The sequence below is a fragment of the Gopherus flavomarginatus genome, chromosome 19 (assembly GCF_025201925.1).
Source record: "Gopherus flavomarginatus isolate rGopFla2 chromosome 19, rGopFla2.mat.asm, whole genome shotgun sequence".
NCBI lineage: Eukaryota > Metazoa > Chordata > Testudines > Testudinidae > Gopherus > Gopherus flavomarginatus.
Window position 1 is genome coordinate 8,772,705 of NC_066635.1, and position 25,034 is coordinate 8,797,738.

General features: G+C 45.4%; 1 protein-coding gene across 1 annotated transcript in view; it reads right to left on the reverse strand.

Annotated features, from left to right (window-relative positions):
- Positions 1–5,635, reverse strand: part of UBE2G1 (ubiquitin conjugating enzyme E2 G1) — a 44,060-nt gene extending 38,425 nt beyond the window's left edge. The window contains exon 1 of the mRNA XM_050929724.1: positions 5,349–5,635. Within this exon, the coding sequence (XP_050785681.1) occupies positions 5,349–5,394 (46 nt within the window). The 5' untranslated portion in view covers positions 5,395–5,635. The remainder of the gene's footprint in view (positions 1–5,348) is intronic.
- Between the last annotated feature and the right edge of the window lie 19,399 nt (positions 5,636–25,034).

Genomic DNA, 25,034 nt, shown 5'->3' on the forward strand with positions numbered 1-25,034 from the left:
ACCTTAAAGGCTAACAGGACTCTTTGTTACTTCACACTTTAGGTATTAAAACTCAAGAGAAAAGGGTAATTATGCTTAGCTGGTAGTTTTTTGTGGGCATGAAGAAGAAGAGAAAGTTCTTAATTTAATGGTCACCTTGGTTACTGTCACCAACAGAAATGAGAAAATCCAACTAGAACATGGTTGAGTTGGCTGTCTTGATGTCTGGCCACTTAACTTACTTTGATGGAAGGGGAGTAAGGGGAAGCTACTAGCGTTAATTAGGGTACACTTCAGGACAAAAGATTTGCTGGCTAAGAAAGGCCACTGGAGTCAAAAAGCCTGCCCACTTTAAGTTTAGTTCCTATTTGGTCACTTTTCTCTCTGGTAGATCTGTCCCAGAAATACTGCTGCTCTGGTGATGGTAATAATTAATGCTTCCCCTTTACAAACAAAATCAGAATTAGACAATACCAACTAGTTACCAGCTAAATGTGAATGTTACATCTGCCTGTCCCATGTAAAGTAAGGCTTGCCATGTTAAGTTTGACTACTATTAATGTTCTATTACACAATAGGACTCCTTTAGTCAAGATCTGACAGCTTCTTGTATTAGTCCAGGATCTAGTTGATATACTCAAAGTACACACACATTGTAGCACTGATAGTGTCTGTAATTTGATATGCAAAAAGTTACTTATTTTATCTGTCAATGCATCCTTTACAAAAAACAGGACTGTCTAGTCTACATTGGAGAGACAGACAGACAAGATCTATTAGCATCTTAGAGCAAGGTGAAAAGCGGAAGAAAGTTGGACACGAAATCAGATATATTCACATCTCAAGTCAAGTTGAGAAATTAAGCTCAACACATCTACAGCTTTACATGTGTTATCCAAGAGAAGAAAAGGGTTAGCACTTGGCTATGACTATTACTTTCATACAGGCAAGGGGATCATCTTGTCAGCTGACAGGAGCATTGGCAGCAGCAACTCAAGATTTAAGTTACAGCACTACTGGGAACCAGCCTTCTGGTAGCTAGACTTCCCACAATGCAAAAGATAACCAGGGTAGCATATTGTGGCAGACTGTACATGCAGATGTAATGACAACAGGGAAAGCTGTAGGCACTCTTCATGTTTAAAGACTTAGTTAAAAAAAGGTTGTGCTCCAGTTTGGATTTTCTTTTAGAGAAAGTTACATTTCTAGCTAGTGGGGAAGAAGACTTACTTTAAAAGGTAGTGATACCCTGGTCAAATCTGCTTCTGGATACATAATGCCAACCAGCTTCTGATGAAGTCTATGGTATTTTGGCACTGATTGGGGGTGGGAGGAGGGAAACAATTTCCTATACCAAGTACTTTACTACCAGTAGAAATAAGGGAAGTGGGATTATAAGTTTCTATGACCCCGCTCTTCTCCTTCCTAACTACATTGGGAGAATGCAGTCAGTCAATCTCTAACCCACTCCTTGCCCTACTGATGGCTCTTAGATCCACTAATGGTTTCTCTACCTTCAGCTCTCAGGTTCCCCACCCGCCCCTTGCCCCAAGTCTAACTGCTCTGATTCAGACCTCTTGTGCTCAGGGACTACTACTTAAAAAGAAAAGGGTATGAGAGCTATTTTACCAAACTTTGATCACACAAAACATCTCAGACATGTCCTTGCTGTCTTTACTCAGCCCCTGCCCTGAATCCCATCTTGTGACTCACCAGCCTTCCTACTATGCATAGCACTGAGTGCGAAGTATTAGTCCCACCAGAAGCAAACAGTATCAGAATATTAGGAGGTTACAGTTAGAAGGTACAGCAAATATTGTGGGTGTGAAAAAATGAAACAGACTTGGAAAAAGGTAGCCAGCAGTGGGTCAGACAGATACATCAAGTCCAATCTCTGCATTAGGATTTCAAGTGGCCTATCAAAAAGAGCAGTGTCTAAGAGTCTCAAGTTTCTGTTCATTTTGCTTTTTAGAAATCCCATCCATGCTATCAAAATATGGAGAAGCGTCCTTTGGGGGGGATCATTTTAGCAAGTAGAAGTAGTACTTCAAAGACTCCAAGGTTCCTTTACCCCCCCACTCCTCCCAAAAGTTTAGACATTTACCATAGGTTCAGCATGCCACAGAATCCTATAATGGGAACCCACCGTGGGGAAGGGCTACGAGCTGCATTATCATAACACTGGGTTAGATCTGTTCCAAGTACTATTACAGAGCATTTGCACTGTTACTCCCAATACTGTTGAATTAGTGATGACAATGGTAACAAGTTTTTAAAGTTGCTTTCACACATTTTAAAACTGAAGTTTCAAATAAGCAGAGTTCATCAACAGAAAGGGCATACAAGTTAAGGCCAAAGAACTGAAACCAATTCTACCTGTATACTCAAATGCCCATTCTCTGAATTTAACCATACTTTTTTCTTGTTAGCCCTATGCTGGAGCAACCAAGGATTTCAGAGACTCCTTACAGAAATCAAATCTACATAGTTTCTTGACCATTCTTTCAAGAAATCTAATATCAAATTACACAATCTTCAGGAGTAATGCCACCAAAATAGTAATGTATTGTGTCTACTGACTTATGCCATCATTTGGTCTTGTAACTCTTAAGTTACACAATATATAACCAAGAAATTTTGCTTTGTGATCATAAGCCATGTCTTTGAGGCATTTGATTATTCATTGTGTCAGAGAAGCATCAGTGACTTGAAGCAGCAAGTTGGACAATTCCCAACCTAACAAGTCTTCATTGCAGTTACTGAGCTTCGCAATTATGACAAAATAGACCAATTTCACTACATACACCCAGTGTATATACACAAAAAGATGCAAACAACTAAGTCCTTCTAAGAAGGTATAGGATTTCTGGACAATTCTATACACTGAGTGTGGAGATCATAAGATTTTCAGCACTGCAAAAGGTGAACAGATCCATTCAACATAGCCATCGCTAACACTATTAATTTTAGCCACATCATGCACTGGACACCTTCCTTACAGCTTTGATATTATACACTAGTTAACACTGTTACACATGTTTAGTTTACCACACAGAATTTGTTTAATTTAGGTAATATTAAATCAGTGATTACACAACAACTTGGTTTTTAATCTGGGTTAGCAGCTTGAATTCAAACTTTAGAGCAGCCTAGGGCTGAACTCTAGTTGCTAACCTGAATGAAAAGCAGAGTTGCCTTGTGTTCACTAAAAGCAGCAAAGAATCCTGTGGCACCTTATAGACTAACAGACGTTTTGGAGCATGAGCTTTCGTGGGTGAATACCCACTTCCTCAGATGCATGCTTGTGTTCACTGTTATTTTAACTAGGGTTACTAGACATCCCAATATTATTGAGATTCCCAATATTAGGGGCTTGGTCTTATTTAATGAACTAACCCCCCCCCCCCCCCACACACACACTCCCCCCCCAAAAAACTCATCCTGATTTTTCACACTTGCTGTCTGGTCTCCCTAATTTTAACTCATGTTAGTAATCTGAGTCCATGCAGTCTTTTGCAATGTAGACCTACTCATTTAAAGCAAGATAGACAGAGCAGGAAGATGCTTTTTAAAAAATGTTTATATAAACAAATTCTAAAAACTTGCTTATGTCACAAGCTAGACATTAATACTGAAAGAGACTACTAGTCATTGTGTTGCCTCACTCTGCTGAAGGAACAGGTCCCAGGAAGGACTGCCCCTCTACATGACAATTTCTACTGCTTTTTTCAAGTCTAATTCCAGTAATTCCTCTGACACTAGAGCTACACTTTGGTTTCCATTGTCACTGAATGACTTCTTCTCCTGTGTGACTCCTCCACTCACTAGAGCCTCATTTGTCAGAGTTTAGTTAGACTTTATTCCATACATTCCTTATGATGTGAAGCAATTTTTTTTTTTTTTTGCCCACAAGGAAAACGGGGGGTGGGGGAAGCAGAAAGGATAGCTCAGTGGTTTGAGCATTAGACTGCTAAACCCAGTGTTGTGAGCTCAATCCTTAAGAGGGCCATTTAGGGATCTGAGGCAAAAGTCTGTCTGGGGATTGGTCCTGCTTTGAGCAGGGGGTTGGACTAGATGAACTCCTGAGATCCCTTCCCACTCCCATATTCTATGACTAACACCTTAGTCAAATACCAGGTAAATCTGTTTTTAAAAGTGATGACTTCATTCTGGTAGCAAGAAACTAGAGGGATCCAGGGGGAGCATGTGCTCCGGTAGGGAGGGAGAAAAGAAAGTGACACGCTGCTTGCTGCAGCCCATATAGCCACAACTGCTAGATCATTTCTCTTTAAATCTGGCAGCTAGCAGCACATGGAGCTGCATTGTGAGACCAGCCGCCCGGGCGGCCCCGCGCATGCTCGGCGCTGCCGCCGGGACAGGCCGAGCCGAGCCAGGTCCCCTTGTATCAGCAGCAGTGGCTGAGACACACTGTGCTAGCCAAGCAAGGCTGGTCAGGCCAGGGACAAAGGAAGGGGGAGGGGAGATGGAGAAGCGAGTCAGAAAGTGAACCAAGCAGCGACCCCGACCTTTTCTATCGTCTCCCCTCCACCCAGACACCTGGGGCAGAACCAGATCTCGCCACCTTCTTCCACCCTGCGCCCCCGGTCCCAGCCTCCGACCTATCCCCACTTTGCACCCACACACCTCCAGCCCAGACCCCAGACTTGTCAGATTCCCACCCCAGCCGAGCCCCCTACTGTAGAGCTTAAAACAAAAGGAGGGAGGAGGAAGATGCCCACCCTTCCCCACAGCAGAGGGGAGCGCCATGCCCGCTGCTTCGGGGGAGAAAGCGGGGCTGTGACAGCTGCAGCCCCTAAGGCTGGTCTCGGCCCCACGGAGACCAGCCAAGCTATCGCCTCCTGGAACTTTGTTAGTGAGCAGCACCCCAGCCTAGCAGGGACGGGGGGAAACCCTGGACACGTTCACGGGGGGACCACAAGGGCGTCCCTCAAATCCTCTTTAGGCCCCGCCCCAAGAGAACACAAGGGGAACCCCCCTCACTCCGCCTGCCACTAAGGAGGAGCTGGGGGGGGGACTCCAACGGCGACCTCCATCGCAGGGGGGAGGAAATACCCTAACCTCATTATGGCCTTCCAAGCACCCCAGTCTGAGCCCCTCCCCCGCTTCCACCGCGCAGCTCCCGCTCCCCCCCGGCGGCCTAGTTCCCTCAGCTCCCGGGGCGGGGGGAAGGGGTGCCCCAATCTGCCCTCCTCCCCCCCCGCCTGTCCACAACTTACCCCCCACCCCCGCCAACCTCATGCTCCCGCCCCCCCACCGCCAGTTCCCGTCCGCCACAGGCCCGACGCGGCTCGGCCCCCTGAGCGGGGCTCCCGCACCGCCGCCCCCAGCCCAGGCCCCAGCCCCGGTACCTGCTAGTTGCCTCCGCAATAGCAAGGCGGACTGGAGCTCCGTCATTCTCCCCCTCTCTGCCCGGGGAGGGAGTCCGAGCGGCGGCGGCGACGCTGCGGCGAACGAACTGGCCGGCGGCGAGTCCCCCTCACGCCGCCCGCTCCTGGCCCCCCCGGGGTCTGGCTCCGCGTCGGGCGCCGCCGTAGCACACAGGGTCTCTAACTGGGGCTTAAGCCCGTCGCTCCGTGTCTGCCGCTAACTCGCCACCTCCCCCTCCCTCCCGGAATTTCACTGCACTCAGGGCCCCGGCGCGCAAGCGCACTCCCCGCAACCAGGCTCCGGCGGCCGGCCGCCCCTCGTCGCCATCTTGGGGAGGTTCAGGCAGCTCCACCTCCGCCGCCATTTTGAGAAGGTCAGGCTATGGTCTTCACTGTGACCCGGAGAAGAAGGGAGTCCACGCTTGGTGCTGCTGTTGAACTTGGCAGTGGCCCGCAGCCAGGAGGACTCCCAGTTCCTCCCCTCGTGGAGCAGTGCGTTTCACTCCTGCATCTTTCTCATAGTTTGTATGGGGGAAACAACTCCCCCGGGGTGAAGCCCAGCCCAGCACTCTCCTTAGGCCGTGCGTGCCTGGCAGTGGGAGCTGGGCCCCAGAGGAGTTACCTCAGCAGCTCAAGGGAAGTGGGGGACTGGGCCCCAGAGGAGTTACCTCAGCAGCTCAAGGGAAGTGGGGGACTGGGCCCCGAGGAGTTACCTCAGCAGCTCAAGGGAAGTGGGGGACTGGGCCCCGAGGAGTTACCTCAGCAGCTCAAGGGAAGTGGGGGACTGGGCCCCAGAGGAGTTACCTCAGCAGCTCAAGGGAAGTGGGAGCTGGGCCCCAGAGGAGTTACCTCAGCAGCTCAAGGGAAGTGGGAGCTGGGCCCCAGAGGAGTTACCTCAGCAGCTCAAGGGAAGTGGGGGACTGGGCCCCGAGGAGTTACCTCAGCAGCTCAAGGGAAGTGGGGGACTGGGCCCCGAGGAGTTACCTCAGCAGCTCAAGGGAAGGTGGCAGGACAGTTACACTGCATTTCCACAAGCACCTCTCCACTGGTTTATTCAAAGGGGTGCAGTAAAAAAGGGCTGCCCTTGGATAATTATCCACCAAACCCCTGCAGCCCTCAGCCAGCCTAAGGACCACCTCCTCCAAAGCCCCAGAAAATAAATGAGGTTTTCAGCGTGGGACCGGACGAGGGCAAACTCCTAGAGAAATGGCTGCTGCTAGGAGAAAACTGTTCTTTCTCTTTACTGTGTGTAGGAGCATTGCAAAGTGTATGTCATTTTGCTTATTTATTGTGTGATGTGAGTTTTGTCTGAATAAGCTGGAGGAAATGAAAGCATTTATAGAAGAATCACGGGACAAGCTGTCCCTTTAAGAGGAGCTCAGTTTGCCAGCTCTGGCTCTCCTGGGTCAGCCCAGAACAAAGGTACTCTGCTGCTGGGGTTATGAAAGCTAGGCTGGCCGGTAAGGTATGCTGGGGAAGGACTGTAAAAGAGGTAGCTTCCCTCACCTCCTGGTAATTCCTACAGAAAACAACATCTATTGTGTTGCTTTATAGTTGAAGGGAATGGAGATGGTTCAAGGGTCTTTATATGAAACATCTAGGAAGAGATTTAAAACAACAATTAAAGGGCTAAGGAAAGGACCTTGAGAGCATGGAAGTGGTCTGAAGGGGAGTAATTTAAGCTAGAAATCCAATACATACTCTGGAAAAAGTAAGAGCTGCTTGTATGATTGTCTCAAAGGGTTGTTTGAACCCTTAGAAGAGGTGCAGGCCCCTCTGCTGAATAGTGAAGGCTTTTGGGTGTTTTGTTAGATTCTTATTATTCATATTGTTTATTTAATCCTGTACGAAGTAGAGTGGTTAGAAGACTGAATTAATAAGAAGTGGAGGAAGTAGCTGTCTTTCTACAAAGATAAGGCAAACTACATTTGCAATGGGCTTTGCTTTGTGTTGGCTCTCTAAAATAAATAAATAGGTTCTTTCCCCACAAAAAAGTCTCCTATTACTATGGAAAATACTTTTCTTATTGATGGAAGGGCACAACATTCAGGCTGACCACAGAGTGTGAATCAGTAAGGGAAAGCCACATCAGAGGGGGAAATCTTGCACTTGTTCTGAAAGTGGAAAGGCATGCAGCAAGTTTCATTACTCTTGTTTCCTATCTCATCACTCTGCCCCACTGAAGTTCTAAGGTTTATGTACACTGTGGCATTAGCTAAAGTCATCTATATGCAAGGTAACTTCTCTTGCAGTAGTCTAGTGAGACCAGTCAAACTGCACAGAGTGGTTATATTAGCTGCACAGAGTAGCTGAATCTTGGCTGCTTTACTAGCTCAAGATTCAGAAGCATTGAAATTTCAACCCATGCCCTCAATGAGCCAGTTAGCACAAATGTAAAGCACCCTTCAGTTGAGCTAGAAATGTTTGTGTGTGGTTGGGAGTCTGGTTAGGGGCATCCCTGGATTTATTCGTTAAGCTAATGCTGCAGTGAAGCTAAGCCCCATGTGGCCTGAAAGCTGGCAATTCAGTGCACTGGTCGTTCTAGCACTACCCCCCTCCCCGTTACTCCTGCTATCTCTCCATTGATCTTTCTGACCAAGGCTTGGTCCTCTTACATAATTCAACTGAGATAACACAAGAATTTCCAACACAGATGAAATATGCCCTCTTTCTTTTGTTCACTGATATTGTTATCGTTAGAGAGAATCACACCAAGGGGCTAGATAGCTGAGACCTATTGTGAGGGGTGGAAAAGGTCACCCATTCATTGGGAGGTAGACTCTAATCCCAAAATTTATTTCACACAGCTCCTAACTTGCAATGCTTTGTCAGTTTCATTCAGTTCTTAAAAACAATATTTAATTTTTATGTTAAAAGTCTTTACTGTGGGAGTTCATTTTGCACTTTATAGTGCTAAACAATCAGATGCTTTTGAGGAGCTATGCTGGGAATTGGGATAGGGATCCAGAATGCAGTGATACTGCAACAGTTGCAGGGAATACTTTTTAGGAGCCTGATATACTGGTGACCCTGAAACATAAATGGGTAATGTGGATGTGCTGGTGTAATTCTTAAATGTAGAAGAGACTTCAGCAAGCCCAGTTAAGCAGGACCATTGTTGTAGGCTTACTCCAAATTAGCTAATCCAGACTGAGGTATTGAATGTTTCTCAGGTCAGTGGGTTAATAGTTAAAAATGTGGGTCTCTGGTAAGTTATGTATTAAACCTTTAATGAAAAAATCTCAAACTCTAAAGGTAAGGAGGATTTTTTATAGAGTAGATCAGAAATATGTCAATAAAAGTCAGGGCTATTCTAAATTTTAGTTATATAATTCTTGTCATAAAGTTAATTGAAACAGAATTTCAAGGTTCTGACAAGAATCATAGAAAACAAAGATAAAAGTCAGGACTTGTCTCATACACAAACACCAGTGGTATGACCCAAAGCAGTGTGTATGGGAAACCTTTTGCTTGATGTTAAATGTTGCTAGATTTGGGGAGGAGGGTGTCTGGATGGCTCAGGGGAGTGATAATAGGAGATGGTGCTTTTACCCAATAGTTGGTTGTTTTTAAACTCCATTTGAGTTAACATGATGGCTGGTGGTACACAACATGCAAAATGAGTTGATGGTGTCAGAGCAGTTCATATTTCAGCTGTCCTTATTACAAGAAATCACCACCACAGTGGGCACATACTGACACTGTTGTTAGCAGATTTGAAGACAGTGTGTTGTGACCTACCTACTCACACTGAGGGCTGATCTACACTGCGGGGGGGGGGGGAAATGATCTAAGATACGCAACTTCAGTTACACTGTTCGTGTAGCTGAAGTGGCGTATCTTAGGTCAACTCCCCCCGCCCAGTGTAGACCTAGCCTTACACTGCCAGAAGCAATGCTGTAGAGTAAATATTTAGACTTGGGTCAGCCTCAGCTGCCTCACGTCGACCTAACTCCGTAATGTAGACCCGGCCTTAGTAGAAGTAACAAGGATTGGTTGGTCAGAAGCTGATGGTAATGATCTTTCTGTTGCACTATGATAACTATCTGTAGGGGGCAGATTAGGGAAAAGTGGTGCGCTTACCACACCTAACTTCTGTATACTCATGAAACCAAATAATCCACTTCTCTCAGTAGATAGCAGACGTCTGTAATGCAAATGTATTTCGTGCATGCTGAGATTAGTGAAATGAAATTTAAATTGCATCATTGATAACTATCATTACGCTTAAAACTCAGTCCCACTGAGACAAATGAGAGCATGTCATACCTCTTATTGTTTCAGGCTGTTAGCAGATTTGAGCAGTAACCACTACGTCAGTTTACATCCAGCTCACGATCTGAAGTATTTGTTCTATAAATATTAAACAAACAAACAAAAAGCCTCTGTAGTCCTCATGGTTAGAAAGGCTTAGATTCTCATACCCAAGAGTCACCAGGGGAAAGGACCGTTTAGCTGCGCTGCTGTAAGCCAGCCCACTCTAAGCCTTTACATTTTTATAGTGCATTCCTCAGCACTGGTATCTGAGTGAATAAACCTGAATGAGCTTGTGTGTACCATGAGAGCCCAATTTCCTTCTAAGAGATAGTATAATCGCAGCACTTGGCCTCCACCTTGCATAGTCAGCTTCATGCCAAAAGCAAGTGTTCTGCAAACTCTTCTGTCAGTGAGGGGAAAAGAATAGAGCAGAGCACTGGGTTCTTCCATATACAGCACCCTGTTTCAGGGATTTATACAGTGGCTTGAATAACAGCACAGCAAGGCTAAAAGCTGTGTTATTTTTCTGATTAAACTTGAGCTATATGTAACCCTTCTGCCCGTCTAAGTTGGCAGCAACAAGGGCTGGGTTCAGTATTTAGGGGTTTGGTTTCAATAACGCAATGCAAAACCGGCTTGAGCCCCCACCCAATGACCTGGGACAATTACATACCACCACCACCACCACCCCCGGGCACCTCTAAGAGGCAATATTTCCCCTCTTGCAAGCACGGAGTCTGAGTGTAGCAAAATCCTTTTAATAAAGGAGGGAAACAATGCTGCATTATGTTGGGGAAACATCACAAACAGGATTCATAACACAAACCATGAGCAAGTAAATTTGGCAGTATCCTTTTCCCCTCAGGTTCTTAAGTCCAGCAACCCAAAAGATCGCCCAAAGTCCCAAAAGTCCAACATCCCAAAAGTCTCTGTCCCTGGTCAGCGCAGCCCCAGAGTTCAAAAGTTTATCTTTAGAGTTTTACCTCCCAGCCGGGGGCGGGAGGGGGCACAATGGTGTTAAAGGGCACCTTCCGTGGTCTGAGGCCGACTGCCCCGCCTCTCCATGAAATTCTGTTGCAGCCTTCACTGTGAGCCGCTCCAGTCATCCCACAAACTACTCCGCTCCACCAGCCGCTCAGCAACATAGCTTCAAGCACCCCCACAGCACTCAGTGATTTCAGCTCTTAGTGATTTTAGCTCTTCAATGAGTTCAGTTTGTAGTAGGGGAGCCTCAGTACTGGGGTACCATTGACCCAAAGTGAATTCAACTCAGCAGCCTGTAACTAGACTCCTAATGGAATTAAAATTAGCTCTGATATTCCACAGTAGAGAGAAGAGGAAACACAACTGGTATTTGAGGCCCTCAAAAGGGGACCATACCATCAAGTACAACCATCTGTCCCCAGTTTCTCTCAATTCACTAGGTTTTGGAACCCATGTCCCTTGTCTAGAGAGTGCTACTTAGTTGATGGTGAGTCCCTCTGTCATAAAACAGTTTCATTGACTTTGATTCACATAAATGGGGTAACACCACTTTATTCTTCCTGCCTCAATAACAGAGAAACTGGGGCTTCCACAACTTGGGAATGTAGCTCAGTGGAAGAGTACATGCTTTACATGTAGGTGGCTCTAGGTTCAATCCCCAGCATCTCCAAGTTTTCTTTTTTGGAGGGAGGGATAGCTCAGGGGTTTGAGCATTGGCCTGCTAAACCCAGAGTTATGAGCTCAATCCTTAAGGGGGCTATTTAGGGATCTGGGGCAAAAATCTGTCTGGGTATTGGTCCTACTTTGAGCAGGGGGTGAGACTAGATGACCTGAGGTCTCGTCCAACCCTGATATTCTATGACAACAGCCAAAGTGACCATTTGGGCTGCTGTGGGTTCATGCCAGGTGGGTGTGCCTACTCAAACAAGATCAGCCCCTAAAGTTCTTTTCCACAACTTGCTACAGTTCACCACCAGATGTCAGGGTAGAGTCATGCTGACTCTGCTTACTGCTTACATATAAATAAAGTGGGAGGCAGGACCTTAGGACCAGTACTACATATGGTCAGAACTATTTTATCTACATTCATATCCACTCCTGCATAGCAGGTTCAAAAGTTCAACTCCTACTCAAATATTGCTGGGTTCATGTTCCACTGGGAGGGGCAGGAGGGGTATCCAATGAAAAATAGAACAGAGAGCAGGCAGAGTGGCAAACAAATGTAGAGAAATTGTAAGAGAAAAAAGTGTTGCACCTACTATAGCATATCCCTTGGTAGAGTGAACCTCACTGAAGTATCTCTTGTTTATTTGTATCACCACAGTACTTAGATGCCCCAACTAAGATCATAGCCCTGTTGAGCTAATCCTGCATAAACATGTACTAAGACACTTCCCACTCTGTAGAGCTTAGAGTCCTAATAGAGGGTATAGACAAAGGGTGGGAAGAGAAACAATCACACTGTGCTGAAGGGACTTGCCCAAGATCTCACAGCAGCCTGTGTTGGAGCAAGGTGTAGAAGCTGGGTCAGACTTCCAGTCCAGTGCCCCACTGGCTCTTGTCTTACACCCATGCCTCAACATACTTAGGGTATGTCTGCACAATAACAAAAAACAAAGAAACAAAAAACAATCCCATGGCAGCAAGTCTCAGAGCCTGGTTCGACCAACTCAGGCTCACGTTGTGGGGCTAAAATTAGAAGTGTAGATGTTTGGGCTCAGGCTGGAGCCTGGGCTCCAAGATTCTCCCCTTTGCCAAGATTCAGACATTGGCTCCAGCCTGAGCCCGAATGTCTACACTGCTCTTTTGAGCCCTGCAGCACAAGCTCTACAAGCCTGAGTCAGTTGACCCAGGCTTTGAGACTCACAGGTTTTTTTGCTGTGTAGACAACATACCCATGGAATATTTACTTCTGGCTTGCATCTAATGTAATTGGCACCAGCCTGTTATACCTTAATGAGCATAGCAGTGTTCCATACTGCTTGAGTTCTGGTTCTCGCATGGAGCAGAATAACATATTTTGGGAGGGAAAGAGTAGAATGGAGTGACTTGGGTGGGGAGGAAGGGAAACATGATGATGGGGGTGAGGGGTGGGACAATACAGCAGTCTTAGTCCTTTCATAAAATTCCCATTGCAATCAATGAGGAAGGAGTGTAGGATGAGGTCATAATTAAAGCAGTCTTCTCTCTATTGCTTCTGTGCCCACAACCCACAAAGGGATTATCAGTATTTGTCTGGCTCACAGCCCTACGTCTAGTATTATGCTAAAACAGAATTACTCAGCCACTTATAACAAGGTCCTTATCTGATGCCAGAAGTGAACCAATGCACAGATTCTTGAAGTTCCTCCTTTGAAGTGGGAGGTTGAACTTACTTCCAGAGCAGGGGTGGGCAAACTTTTTGGACTGAGGGCCACATCTGGGTATGGAAATTGTGTGGCGGGCCATGAATGCTCACAAAATTGGGGGTTGGAGTGTGGGAGGCAGTGAGGGCTCTAGCTGGGGGAGCGGGCTCCAGGGTGGGGACAGAAATGAGTTCAGGGTGTGGGAGGGGATCAGGGCTGGCATTAGGGCATGGGGGTGAGGGTGCAGGCTCTGGGGTGGGGCTGGAGATGAGGAGTTTGGGGTGCAGAAAGGTGCTCTGGGCTGAACTGAAGGGTTCGGAGGGTGGGAGAGGGTTCAGGGCTGGGGCAGGGCATGGCTCAGGAGTGCAGGCTTCGGGCGGCGCTTACCTCAAGTGGCTCCTGGTAGCAGCAGCATGTCCCCGCTCTGGCTCCTACACAGAGGCGCGGACAGGTGGCTCTGCTGTGCGCTTACCCGTCCACAGATGCAATCCCTACAGCTCCCATTGGCCATGCTTCTCGGCCAATGGGAGCTGTGGGGGCAGTGCTTGGGGCAGGGGCGGTGTGCAGAGTGGAGCCCCCTGGTTGCCCCTACACATAGGAGCCGGAGTGGGGACATGCCACTGCTTCTGGGAGCTGCACGGAGTGGCCCCCGACCCTGTTCCCTGGCTGGAGTGCCGGAGTGGGGCAAGTTCCAAACCCTGCTCCCCAGCAGGAGCTCCAGGGCTGGATTAAAATGGCTGATGGGCCAGATTTGTCCCATGGGTCATAGTTCTAGAGCCCTGTGCAGATACAAAATTTGTATCTGCATCTGATTCATGATCCCCAAACATGGTCTGTGGCTATCCGCATCTGCATCCACAGATATAAAGCGGATACTTGGAGATTTGCAGGGCTCTAGATATAAAATTTGGATTTGCATCCATTTGTAATCTGCAAACTTTGTCTGCAGATATCTACAGCTTTGCAGGTCTCCACCTACTTCAAAGAGCCATGGGAGTATGTACATAAAATTCTGGGGAACATCTAACCACGATTACTGGCAAATAGCTGAATGTGTAGGATGTATTATGGAAAAGGTTGGCAGGCCTGCTGAATTAGCAAAACAGATAGATTTGGGAGTAATTAGTAGCTGTGGAACCGATTCTCCTCTCAGTTACAACGGTGAATTCTGTTGTCTTCTGGAGGATTTGGCCTTGTGAGTCGTTTTTTGTTGCTGCTTCCACTAGACTTATTTAAAAACCTGTTCATGCCCTTATATGGAGAAACGTATAAAACCTAGAACCTTTTCCATTCTACAAGATTATTTCTGACAATAAAAGCACTTAAAACAAAGAGCTATTTTGGCCTGAAATTCTGTATGACAAAGTGGGGCTTAATCTTGCTCCTATTTGAAGTCAATGGAAAAACTTTACTGACTTCAGTGAAGCAGGATTGAGCTCTGAATCTACAGCATAACTCCACTGAATTCAACATTTCTTGGGGGATGAATTTGTTTCCATATGTACTCCTGTCTATATATGAGATATAGCCAAAGCAGCTATCACTTTGGAATTTAAGCTTTTCTTCTATTCCTCTGATCCTTGTTTTGATGGAGTTTGAACAATGTTGGTAAGTGTGTAACAGTAACCACAGATGAACTGCTCTACAGAGAAACAGTTTCAAAGCAGATAAGACATCCGAATCTTAAACAACCATTTGGTTTTAAGCAGCCTAAAGGCCTTTAAAAGGCTGATGTAACTGGAAATGTGTCCTTAGGAAAAACACACTTTTAAAGTTGGTGAAAGGGGGAAAGTCCATTGTATTCCTGGAAACTGATGCAAAATGTTTCAAAGGCTGCTGTATTTTGGGTGCATCAATATTTCGGTGCTTGAGGCATGGCTGTGAAGCCATGTCTCTTTAAGGCCAGGAATTCTGGGGAATATAGTCTTGGAGTTTTATTACTGTTCATGTGAGCAAGGCCAGCTATGAAAGGCAAAGCCTGATTCTTACTCTGGGGGGAGACGTGGATACAATAGGTGTTGTGTTTAAGTTAATCTATGGAGAATGTCTTGGAAGGAACAGTGATTTTTGGAGCTGAGGAAAAAAAAGTCATAAATATAATCTGGAGAAGAACTCCAAGAAGGAATAAATGATGGGCAAATGACACCTTGGGCTTAGGCTTTGTGGACAGATTCCTGGGGAGAAGGAGCCTTGAGGGGAAGAACTGGAAGGTAATTGGAAGATAATCTAAAGAACTGCTAGAGACATAGGTGCTGACTCTGTGGGTGCTCTGGGGCTGGAGCACCTATGGGGAAAAATTAGTGGGTGCTGCACCCACTGGCAGCCAAGCTCCCTGCCCTGACCCTCAGCTCACCTCACCTCTGCCTCCTCCCCTGAGTGTGCTGTGTCCCCACTTCTCATCCCAGTACTTGTTGCTGCAAAACAGCTGTTTTGTGGTGTAACAAGCTGTGGGAGGGAGTGGGTAGGAGCAGGAATGGTGTGCTCAGAGGAGGAGGAGGTGGGGTTGAGGTGGGGATTTTGGGAAGGAGTCCAACAGGGGCAAGGAGGGGGTGGAGTTGGGGTGGGGACTTTAGGGAAGGGGTTGGAATGGGAGTGGGGCATGGGTGGGAGGTGGCAGGGCAGGAGTGGAGTTGGGATGGGGCTAGGGGCGGGGGAGGGTCAGGCACCCACTGGGGCCAGGAGAAGTTGGCACCTATGGCTAGAGATTTTATGTTGGTGGTGAACTGCACTCTAAGAGGGGTACCTCTGTTTGAGACTTCATTAAACCAGAATGATCTTATCTTGAAACTGCTAAGTTTGTGCAATTACACCAAATGCACTAACAGATGGAGAAACTGAGGCATGGCCCTCCCAGGAATGTCAGGATCAGGATAAACTGGCCATGTGACAGATGTCCAACTTGATACAGCCTGGTCTTGATTTTTTCAGAAGTGCTGTGTCCCCAGTTCCAATTGGTATTCTATTGTTTAACAGATCAATTAATTGTGATTAATTTTTTTCACAATTAATTTTTTTGAGTTAATCGCATGAGTTAACCATGATTAATCGACAGCCCTAGTATAATGCCACTGAAGTTAGTGGTTATTCCAATGTAAAACTGGGGTACATTAGAGGGGAACAGACATAAGAAATTTTGAGTTTGACTCTTTCGATGGCTTTGGACCTGCCATTACATGTCACCATATCCTTATGTCTAAAAGGGGGTACTGAAGTGTGTTGAGGATTAATTCGTCAGTGGGTGTAACCTTGTGATTTTTTTGTTTGTTTGTTTGTTTAGGTGAGTTTGGGAAGATTTTGGCTTCCCCACTTAGAAAGTCTGGTCTAACTCAAAAGACATCCAATTTTGTAGCACTTTGAAATCTATCAAGTGAATTCAAGGAGAAGAAATATAGGGTAGTCAGTGTTTAGATTTGGCTTGTCTGAGGTTGGTATGATGTTAGAAGGACACAAATTTAAGTATATTTTAATTTGAAGAAAATAAGAGGCTACACTTCTTTAAATGAGAATATGACATGGTCTCATGATCTGACGAGAGGGCCAGGAGCGTGGAGTTAAAATACTGGCTTTGCTACTGACTCCTTTTCTGGTCATTGGCTGGTCACTTAACAGTTCCGCCTCAGTTTCCTCATCTGTATAATGGGATTGTTACCTAGCTCAAGGGGAGGGTTGTGTATATTAAAGCATCTTTGTTTTTAAAATACTTTGCATTCTTCAACTCTCTGTAAAATGGAGATGTTGCTGTACATTCATGTAATTAGGAGAGGAAGGAGAGATACCATATTTGAGCCAGTAGTTCCCTTTGACTGTCATGAGTGGAAAATTTATCGAAAGAGAAGACTACACTAGTGCACTAAGTAGTTAGAACTGTTGTCCTCTTTTCATCTGAATTAATTTGTTACCCATTTTCTCCTCCAAAAATGCACTCTAGAGATACCTATAGTTAAAGCCCTAGTGTTTGTCTTCCTTGTACATTACAGGCATAAATTGTGAAGCTTTTAAAATGATAGATGGCCAAAATTAATTGCAGTGATAGAGAATCTTCTGTCTGAATGATATTTGACTACATAACACTAAAAAAAACTGTAATATGAATCGCATCTTCTGTTGCAGTAGCACAGAGCCTTGAAGAAACAAAAATCATTTTTAAAAAGTACACACGTTATTGTCAACAGCTTATCTCAAACTTGGTGGGTGTGCACGTGCACACACACACAAGCCAACTTCTATGCATGGCAAGTAACTTTTTTTTCCCTGTTATTTGTCAGTATCTTTCAATCTGTAACCATGGAGTATTCCTAGAGAGACCAAATGGAGCAATAGCTCTGGGTGTGACTTTGTATAGCAGAGTCTTAAGAGGTCATCAGCAAGCAGTGAGGCCTCGTCTATGCTAGAAAAGATTTTGCACTTGAACAGTACTGGTATAGTTAAATCTGCAAAGCCCTCTACTGTGGATGCAGTTATACCAGCATAAAAGTGCTTATTCCAGGCTAGGAAGCAAAATAAGCTACACCAGTTTAACTGCTTCCATCCTTGCACTTAAATTGATATAACTATATAGGTAAAAAATTTACATCCCTAACCAAAGGTTAAATCAGTATAAATGTTTCTAGTGTAGACACAGACTTATTAACTCCTGACTCAGTTTCCGCAGATCCCCAAGGGAAGGAAACTCTATAAGATCAGCTACTGGGGAGAGAGGGGGTTGGAACCAAAAGGAGATAGCCAACCTTCCTCCACAAAAAGAACAGGAATACTTGTGGCACCTTAGAAACTAACACGTTTATTTGAGCATAAGCTTTTGTGGGCTACAGCCTACTTCATCAGATGCATAGACTGAAACATACAGCAAGAAGATATTAAGACTGAGCTCTCAAAACTGGATACTCTCATGAAAAACCAACCTTCCTACACAAAAGTCCTCAATATCTTCTTGCTGTATGTTCCAGTCTGTGCATCCGATGAAGTGGGCTGTAGCCCACGAAAGCTTATGCTGAAATAAATTTGTTAGTCTCTAAGGTGCTACAAGTACTCCTGTTCTTTTTGCGAATACAGACTAACACGGCTGTTACTCTGAAACCTTCCTTCGCAAGCAATCTGGCCACTTTGGTGCTCAAGTCATGCTCAAGTGTTGAGTTCTTCTGGGTTTGATTTCTGGTCATGTAAAATGAGTTTGTTTGTTTGTTTGTTTGTTTGTTTGTTTTGCAGCTATTATGCTCTGAAGCGGGAAGAGAAACAAACAGCTTGAGTTATAATTGTCTGTTCAACCAGTTGAATCACACCACCAGCTTACGCTTGTAAAAGCAGCAAAGAGTCCTGTGGCACCATACAGACTAACAGTCTGTTAGTCTATAAGGTGCCACAGGACTCTTTGCTGCTTGTACAGATCCAGACTAACACGGCTACCCCTCTGATACAGCTTACACTTGTTTCCTTAATTTCTGTTTTTTCCAGGAGCATCTTCATGCAATGGGCCTGAACACATTTCACCAACACAAGTGAACTAAGCTGCATGAGAACAAGCCCTGTGAGGTAAGGAAAATCACTATGTTACAGACTGGGAAATTGAAGCATGGAGGCTAAGTGACTTACCCAGGATCAGAGTATTCCTAAATTGGAATTCTCATCTTCTGTGACTGTCTTGGGCTTTAAAAACAAAGTCCTTCTCAGCTCCATTTAACATGTCATTTAGATTGGTAAATCCTTATAGCCTTTATTCAGACCAGTAGTCCCACTGTCGTCAGCCTGTAAAGCTGTAGGATCAAGCATATGGATCATGTTCAGCCTTAGAACGTCTTTAGCTTATGAAACAACAAGGTTGCTTCACAAGGTATCATGGCTGAACACTAAGGATTACTACACTGGAGGCCAATGGGGTATATTAGAAACAGTAATTGAGTAGATTATATATAAGGCCTGATTTCCAACTTTACAGAAACAGAATAAAGAGGGAGACCATAACTACCTATCCCTAAATGCGTCAGAATAGCAGCAGAGACCAGAGGAAAATATACCATTCAACACTCAGACTTCAATATGCTGCCTGCTCACAGGAACAAAGCAGACAAGTACCTGTTAATACTCCATTTAAAATACAAGTAAGCCACACTGTTATACCTGCCTTCCAGTTTAATTGGATGTGGGTTTCTTCTATATGCTTGGAAGTAGGGTCAATAAACCTCAAAAGCAAAAAGCTCTGTCTAATTCGTTATTGTACTCCAACCACATAAATCTTGACAGCCAAGATTGATTGAAAACTCCTTTTCTTATCTTTTTAGATTTGCTGCATCTTTCATTTGTATAGCCTCAGTTTGCAAGATGGGTGTCGAAAATGAGGCCATCACTTGATGAATTACCCTTTTGTTCTTTTTCTCTGGGTTACTTTATTAAGATTTTATCCATTGTTTATTATTATTATTATTATTATTATTATTAGACAAAATTAATGGGGTGGGGCTGAGGGGTTTGGAGTGTGGGAGGAGACTCAGAGTAGGGCAGAGGGTTTGGGTGCTGGGGTGAGGGGTTCATGATGTAGGAGGGGGCTTGGGGCTGGGGCAGAGGGTTGGGGCGTGGGGGGATGAGGGCTCTGGGGGGGCTGGGAATGAGGGGTTTGGGGTGTGGAAGGGGCTCAGACAGAAGTTTGGGTGCGAGGGTGAGGACTGCAGGATGAAGCCGGGGATGAGGTGCAGGAGGGGGCTCAGGGCTGGGGCAGAGGTTTGCGGTGTGGGGGGATAAGGGCTCTGACTGGGGGTGTGGGCTCTGGGGTGGGGCTCGGCCAGGGATGAGGAGTTCAAACTTTGGGGTGCAGCAGACAGGCTGCCCTGGGGCTGGGGCCAGATAGGAGGACTCCCCCCAGCCCTCTCCCCACCGGAAACAGTGAGCTCTGTGGAGGCCCCTCCCCCTTCCCCCTACGACACTCACCCAAGCCCCAGGCTGCTGCTCAGGAGATGCAGACTGGATAAGCCCCCTCGGAGTTGCCTCCCAGGGTGGGGGTAACTGCCATACTGCTGTGCCTCCTCCCCTCCTCTCTCCAGAGGCACAGCAGTCAGCCTGCCGCCAGCACCGCTCCCTTAGCTGCCAGAGGCTGGCAAGGGAGTGCAGTGCAGACCTGCAGGGGGCAGCCACCTGGAGTGCAGGTGAGGCAGGGATGCTCGGGGGAGGCTTGCAGGACACTCCGGGAGAGGCGCACAGGGGGAGCAGGCAGGACCGGGGGAGAGACCCAGCCCCAAACATTAGTGGAGCTGGGCTCCTGGGGCCCTGAATTTGCTGGAGCATGGGCACCAGGGGCCCATACAACTTTCTGCCCTGGGGGAAAAGGGGGTGTGTGTGGAGTTGACCCCTGGGCTGCTGTGCTCTTGTGCTGCAATTTGCGGGGGAGCAATGCCCTCCCCAATTCTACCCATGGGCTCAGGGCTTCTGCCCCACAGGGAACACCAGGGCTCAGGGATTCAGCCCCATGCCTCCCGGATTCAGCCCTGCGGGGTAGGGACCAGGGATCGTGCTTCAGTCCTGCGGGGGGTGCTGGGGATTGGGATTTCAGCTCCATGGGGGGGTGCCAGGGATTGGGGCTTCAGCCCTGTGCCTCCTGAGAGTCCTGGCTTCAGCCCCGTGGGGGGCACCAGCGGGATCGGGGCTTCAGTTTTATCTGTTCACTCCTTATCTGTTGTTGCATCTTGATTAAGAGAGAACACAATGGGTAAGTGACCAAGGTTGCAGTGATCTCTAAATGGTCCTTCCAGGGTTTAGTCTCTCTCCTGGTAAAAAATGGTCCAAAGAAAGATTAAGCAGTATTGTTAAGACATTCAGTGCTGTGGCTTTCCACGTGAATTTCACAAATATTTTGAAACTTTGATTTGTGATGGGAGGGCGTTCTTACGGTTTTCAGAAATGGATCTGTTTTTATTTCAGCTAGCTGTGTGAATATCAGATAAATGGTGGTCCTAGGCTGAAAAATGTTACCAGTGCTGTCTTCATTTTGGAAGATGAGGAGACCCATGAAGACTAGCTAAATTAGTTATCAAAATAATATCCTTAGGCATTGTAGATATTGGCCAAGTTTTACTGGCTTACATAAATTATCGTTTGCTCTTATTCTGTGCTTAAATGAATCCCGGATAGAACAGAACGCAGAATTCCAGATAGATGGAACTTACTCCTTCAGCTGAAGTTATGGCAAATGCTCTCACAGCAAATCAGTCAAGATTTTTCTTGCTGGGGAAAAAGGGTAGTGGGACTGTGTTGGAAGCTTGCCTATGTTAAATGTGGGTGGGAGGGAATTCAGAGCAAATTTATGTGCTAAACACATGCAACTCCACTGAAGTCAGAGTTGTATGGGTGTAGTTACGAAGCATTGTGTGGGGCTTACTCAGATAAGGCTGCAGTACTGTATAAAGTTTTGGTAAAGTCACATTTTAGTTCTCTTTCCATTGGCAATAGTAAATGGGTGTGAAATAAACCCTCTGGTCTAAACTCTGAAGTTTGGCTCTACTGCTAGTTAAGGCCCATCTCATCAGTATATACAAATAACTAATGCGCACTAGAAAGTTTACAAAAAAATTATCTACCAGAAATACAAAACCAAACCTCATTAGTCTGGCACTTATGTAATGCCAGTGAAATCAGCGGGATTGATTAATATAATGGAGGAGAAATTGTCCCACAATCGACTATGGTGAAAACAAACAAGAATGGGATGGCTAAAATTTAGTAATTGTGCTCAGAAAATGTGAAGGTTGGTTTGAAGAGGATATTTTCATCATATAAGGTCAGTCTGACTTCTTGTCTTATCAGAACATTTTTATAAAAAGATGTTACTTGTGAAGTATACTGTACTCAGAAGATTAACTTTAAATAAATCTGCCATTTTGCGCAATTCAGACCCTCACACATCTTCATTTCATGCCATGAGAGCCCAGGAAAGCAAAGCCAAATCAACCAGGACTTGAATGAACTCAGACAGTGGTTTCCAAACTGTCACCCATGGTCTACAGAGTACTTGCTGGTAGTCTGATCATGTCATGATGGTTCTCAATTTTCAGGTTCAGAAGTCCCAAATTACTGTCACTTTCATATCATCTCACATTGCAGATGTCTGTAACTTTCTGTCCCTCTTAATTGCCACATCTGTCATTGCTAGATGTTGGTTCAAATAGCAAATCAAATTTCCGTCTCTTCAGACATGCATCAGATTCTAATGTCTGGATCCAAAACAGCTCCATTGTTCTTGGTGCTGGCTTGGATCCAAAACTGGAAGGGCTCTGTTTTCTAAATGTGGTTCAAATACAGATCAAGGTGACATCTAAAAAACCTTGCCTGTGGAACCCAAACCCTCATCTAAATTGAATCAGTTGCAAACATTGCCTCTTTGGCTTACTTGTAGTTGCTACTGCTTTCCATAGATCACCTTCCTATTGAACGTTTCAGGTTAGTTTCCCCCCACTCACCTCATGTACGAGGCTGCCCTTTCCCCCGAGTTGCATCACATCTCATCTTCAGTTCTTTCCATGCAGTGAATTCTTGAATTTGGTCACACTGCCACCCACATTGCAGATAATTGCAGCAAAATACTAACATTCAGATTTAAAAATCACATAGTCTCTTTACACAAACTAAGCTTCTATCCCGTCATTAATTTTACTACATATTTTATAAACACCTCAATACTGCAAACATGATTCTTGTCTGCCCTTGAATTCACATGCACAGCTCTAACTTTTCTTGCTGTAGCTGTGGGAAAGAGGTTATAGGGAGCATATGTCTGCTTTCCTCTTGCAAACAGAACAGATGGATCCGTTCCTAGCCCTTCAGTGCCAGTTCTGCTACAGCTTTTGCTGCTTGATCCTAAGTGAGTCAGTTAACCTCTGTCTTGGGATCTGTGCAGTGGAGGTGATTTGGATCTAGGTGAATACAACAAAAACTCTCAGGTTTGTTTGTGGTTTGTAAACAAACTGGCTCTTCTGGGTTACCTTTCTGAGACTGTCCTGGCAAACTGCCTTACCTTCAAGGCTGCTCACAGAAACAGCGAACTTTAAACTAATATGGAGGCGTATTTGGCCCTAAGCACCTAAAAGTAGACAAAAATATATTCAAAAGCATTAATAGTAAATGGTGGAAAATCATTTCAAGCAAAACCAGTGTCCTTACATCAGTTGACTGTAAACTCTCCTCTCTACGTCTCCAGGCATGTCATGTCTGAGAGCAGCCTTTTAACGGGATTTAATGAAGCTGACCGAAATACACTGCTAGTTGCAATAGTGTGAGTCTTCCACGAATCTTAGCTGGCTAACTTAGCATTACTTTGGTGGGCTTACCACGTCTTTGTCAGCTGCCTCCAGTTACACCAGTGTTCTGTTTCTTCCTAAAGAAGCGTGGCAGCATGGTCTAGTGTTGTGGTCAGGTGTGGAGAGGGGCTGGAAGGTTTCAGGCTATGTAGCTTGGTACTCTGAGAAAGTGCGACACAACGATCCAACAGAACGGCTGGTCAGATGTTAAGTGGATGCCAGAGTGAGTAGTATCCAAGCTGAACTCGATCATTTAATCACTCCAGGTAAAACAAATGACTTCCTAAGTGCATAAAGCTTCTATGGCTTGGCCAGCTGAGTTGCAGGAGACCCATTCTAGCTATTACCATGTATTGCGTATATTCTTCTGGAACTTCTCAATTGTGTCTGCCAGGTTCAAAATAGTGTAAGAAAATATCTAACTGCAGGTGTGGATTAATGCCTACAGCCTAGAACAGGGGAAGGCAACCTATAGCACATGTGCCGAAGGCAGCACCCGAGCTGATTTTCAGTGGCACTCACTGTGTCCAGGTCCTGGTCCAGGGGGCTCTGCATTTTAATTAAATTTTAAATGAAGTTTCTTTAAACATTTTAAAAACCTTATTTACTTTACATACAATCGTTTAGTTATCTATTTTAGACTTATAGAAAGAGAGTCTAAAAACATTAAAATGTATTACTGGCATGCAAAACTTTAAATTAGTGTGAATAAATGAAGATTCGGCACACCACTTCTGAAAGGTTGCCAACCCCTGGCCTACAATAAACAGGTTCTAACTCTCTGCTGCCATAGAAGGATTTAATGGCTCGTGACACAGCTATTTAACTTTTAACTCCCAAATGGAGAGTAAAACATGGGGGGCAGGTGTGATATTGGGCAAGGACCTATGTATTTGCATTATATTAGTACCTAGTAGTCTTGTTGTATCAGTCAATGCACAAACATAGCAGAGAATCTATTCCAGAATTTTCAATCTGTATTTGTGTTCAAGTGAGATGTGTAAAATGAAAGACGAATAAGCAGAGGGCATGACTAGGTACAAGTGAATGTTGTGTAACAAGCAGTTGTATTACGTAGCCATTATCAGATGGCAGCATTGTGTAGGCATCATAGCAGAGGTCAGTCATGAAGTGATTGTTTAATTTGGGGATTTTGTTTTTAAATGGAGTTTTCCCTATGCATAATGGGAGCATGTGAGAACATTAGTCTTGATGGGAGAAATGCTAATGGGCAGTATAGGCAGGTGTCTTTGGTAGAGCAATAATGATGGCTCTCATGTCCAGAAAAACTGATAGGGTGAGGCGGCTAAATCTTGAAGGGCCATAAAAGTAAAGACAGACTTAGGGCTGACATTGGAAAAGAGGAGTGGATGGAGGGATCTGAGGGCGTGTGAAATCCTAATAGCAGCAATTTCAGTGGAAGATAGCAGAGCTGAGATGCAAGATGAGGGCCTGGCGGAGAGATTTTGGTGGAGTGGAGAGAGGCAAGGCCAGATCCATAGAATTTTAACAGAAATAAGTGTAAATTAGATTTGGCCTGAGTGTGTGAGCCTAATGAGAGGGCAGTGTCAAAGATGACCCCTGGATTACAGGCCCAATGTGCTCTGAGCTACTTTGCATGGGAGAGCAAGATGTTACCCTTGCTTGGTAACTTGGAGTTTTTTCTAATTAGGTTGGGAGGGAGAATATTGGCACTTCCTGAATAGGTGATTAACCGTACTCTCATTTAGCCCATTTAGTCTCTATTCTTGGGGAGAGGAATTTATGACTTTGGCTGATTTGTGAGTGTGCACTTTTTTTTTTCT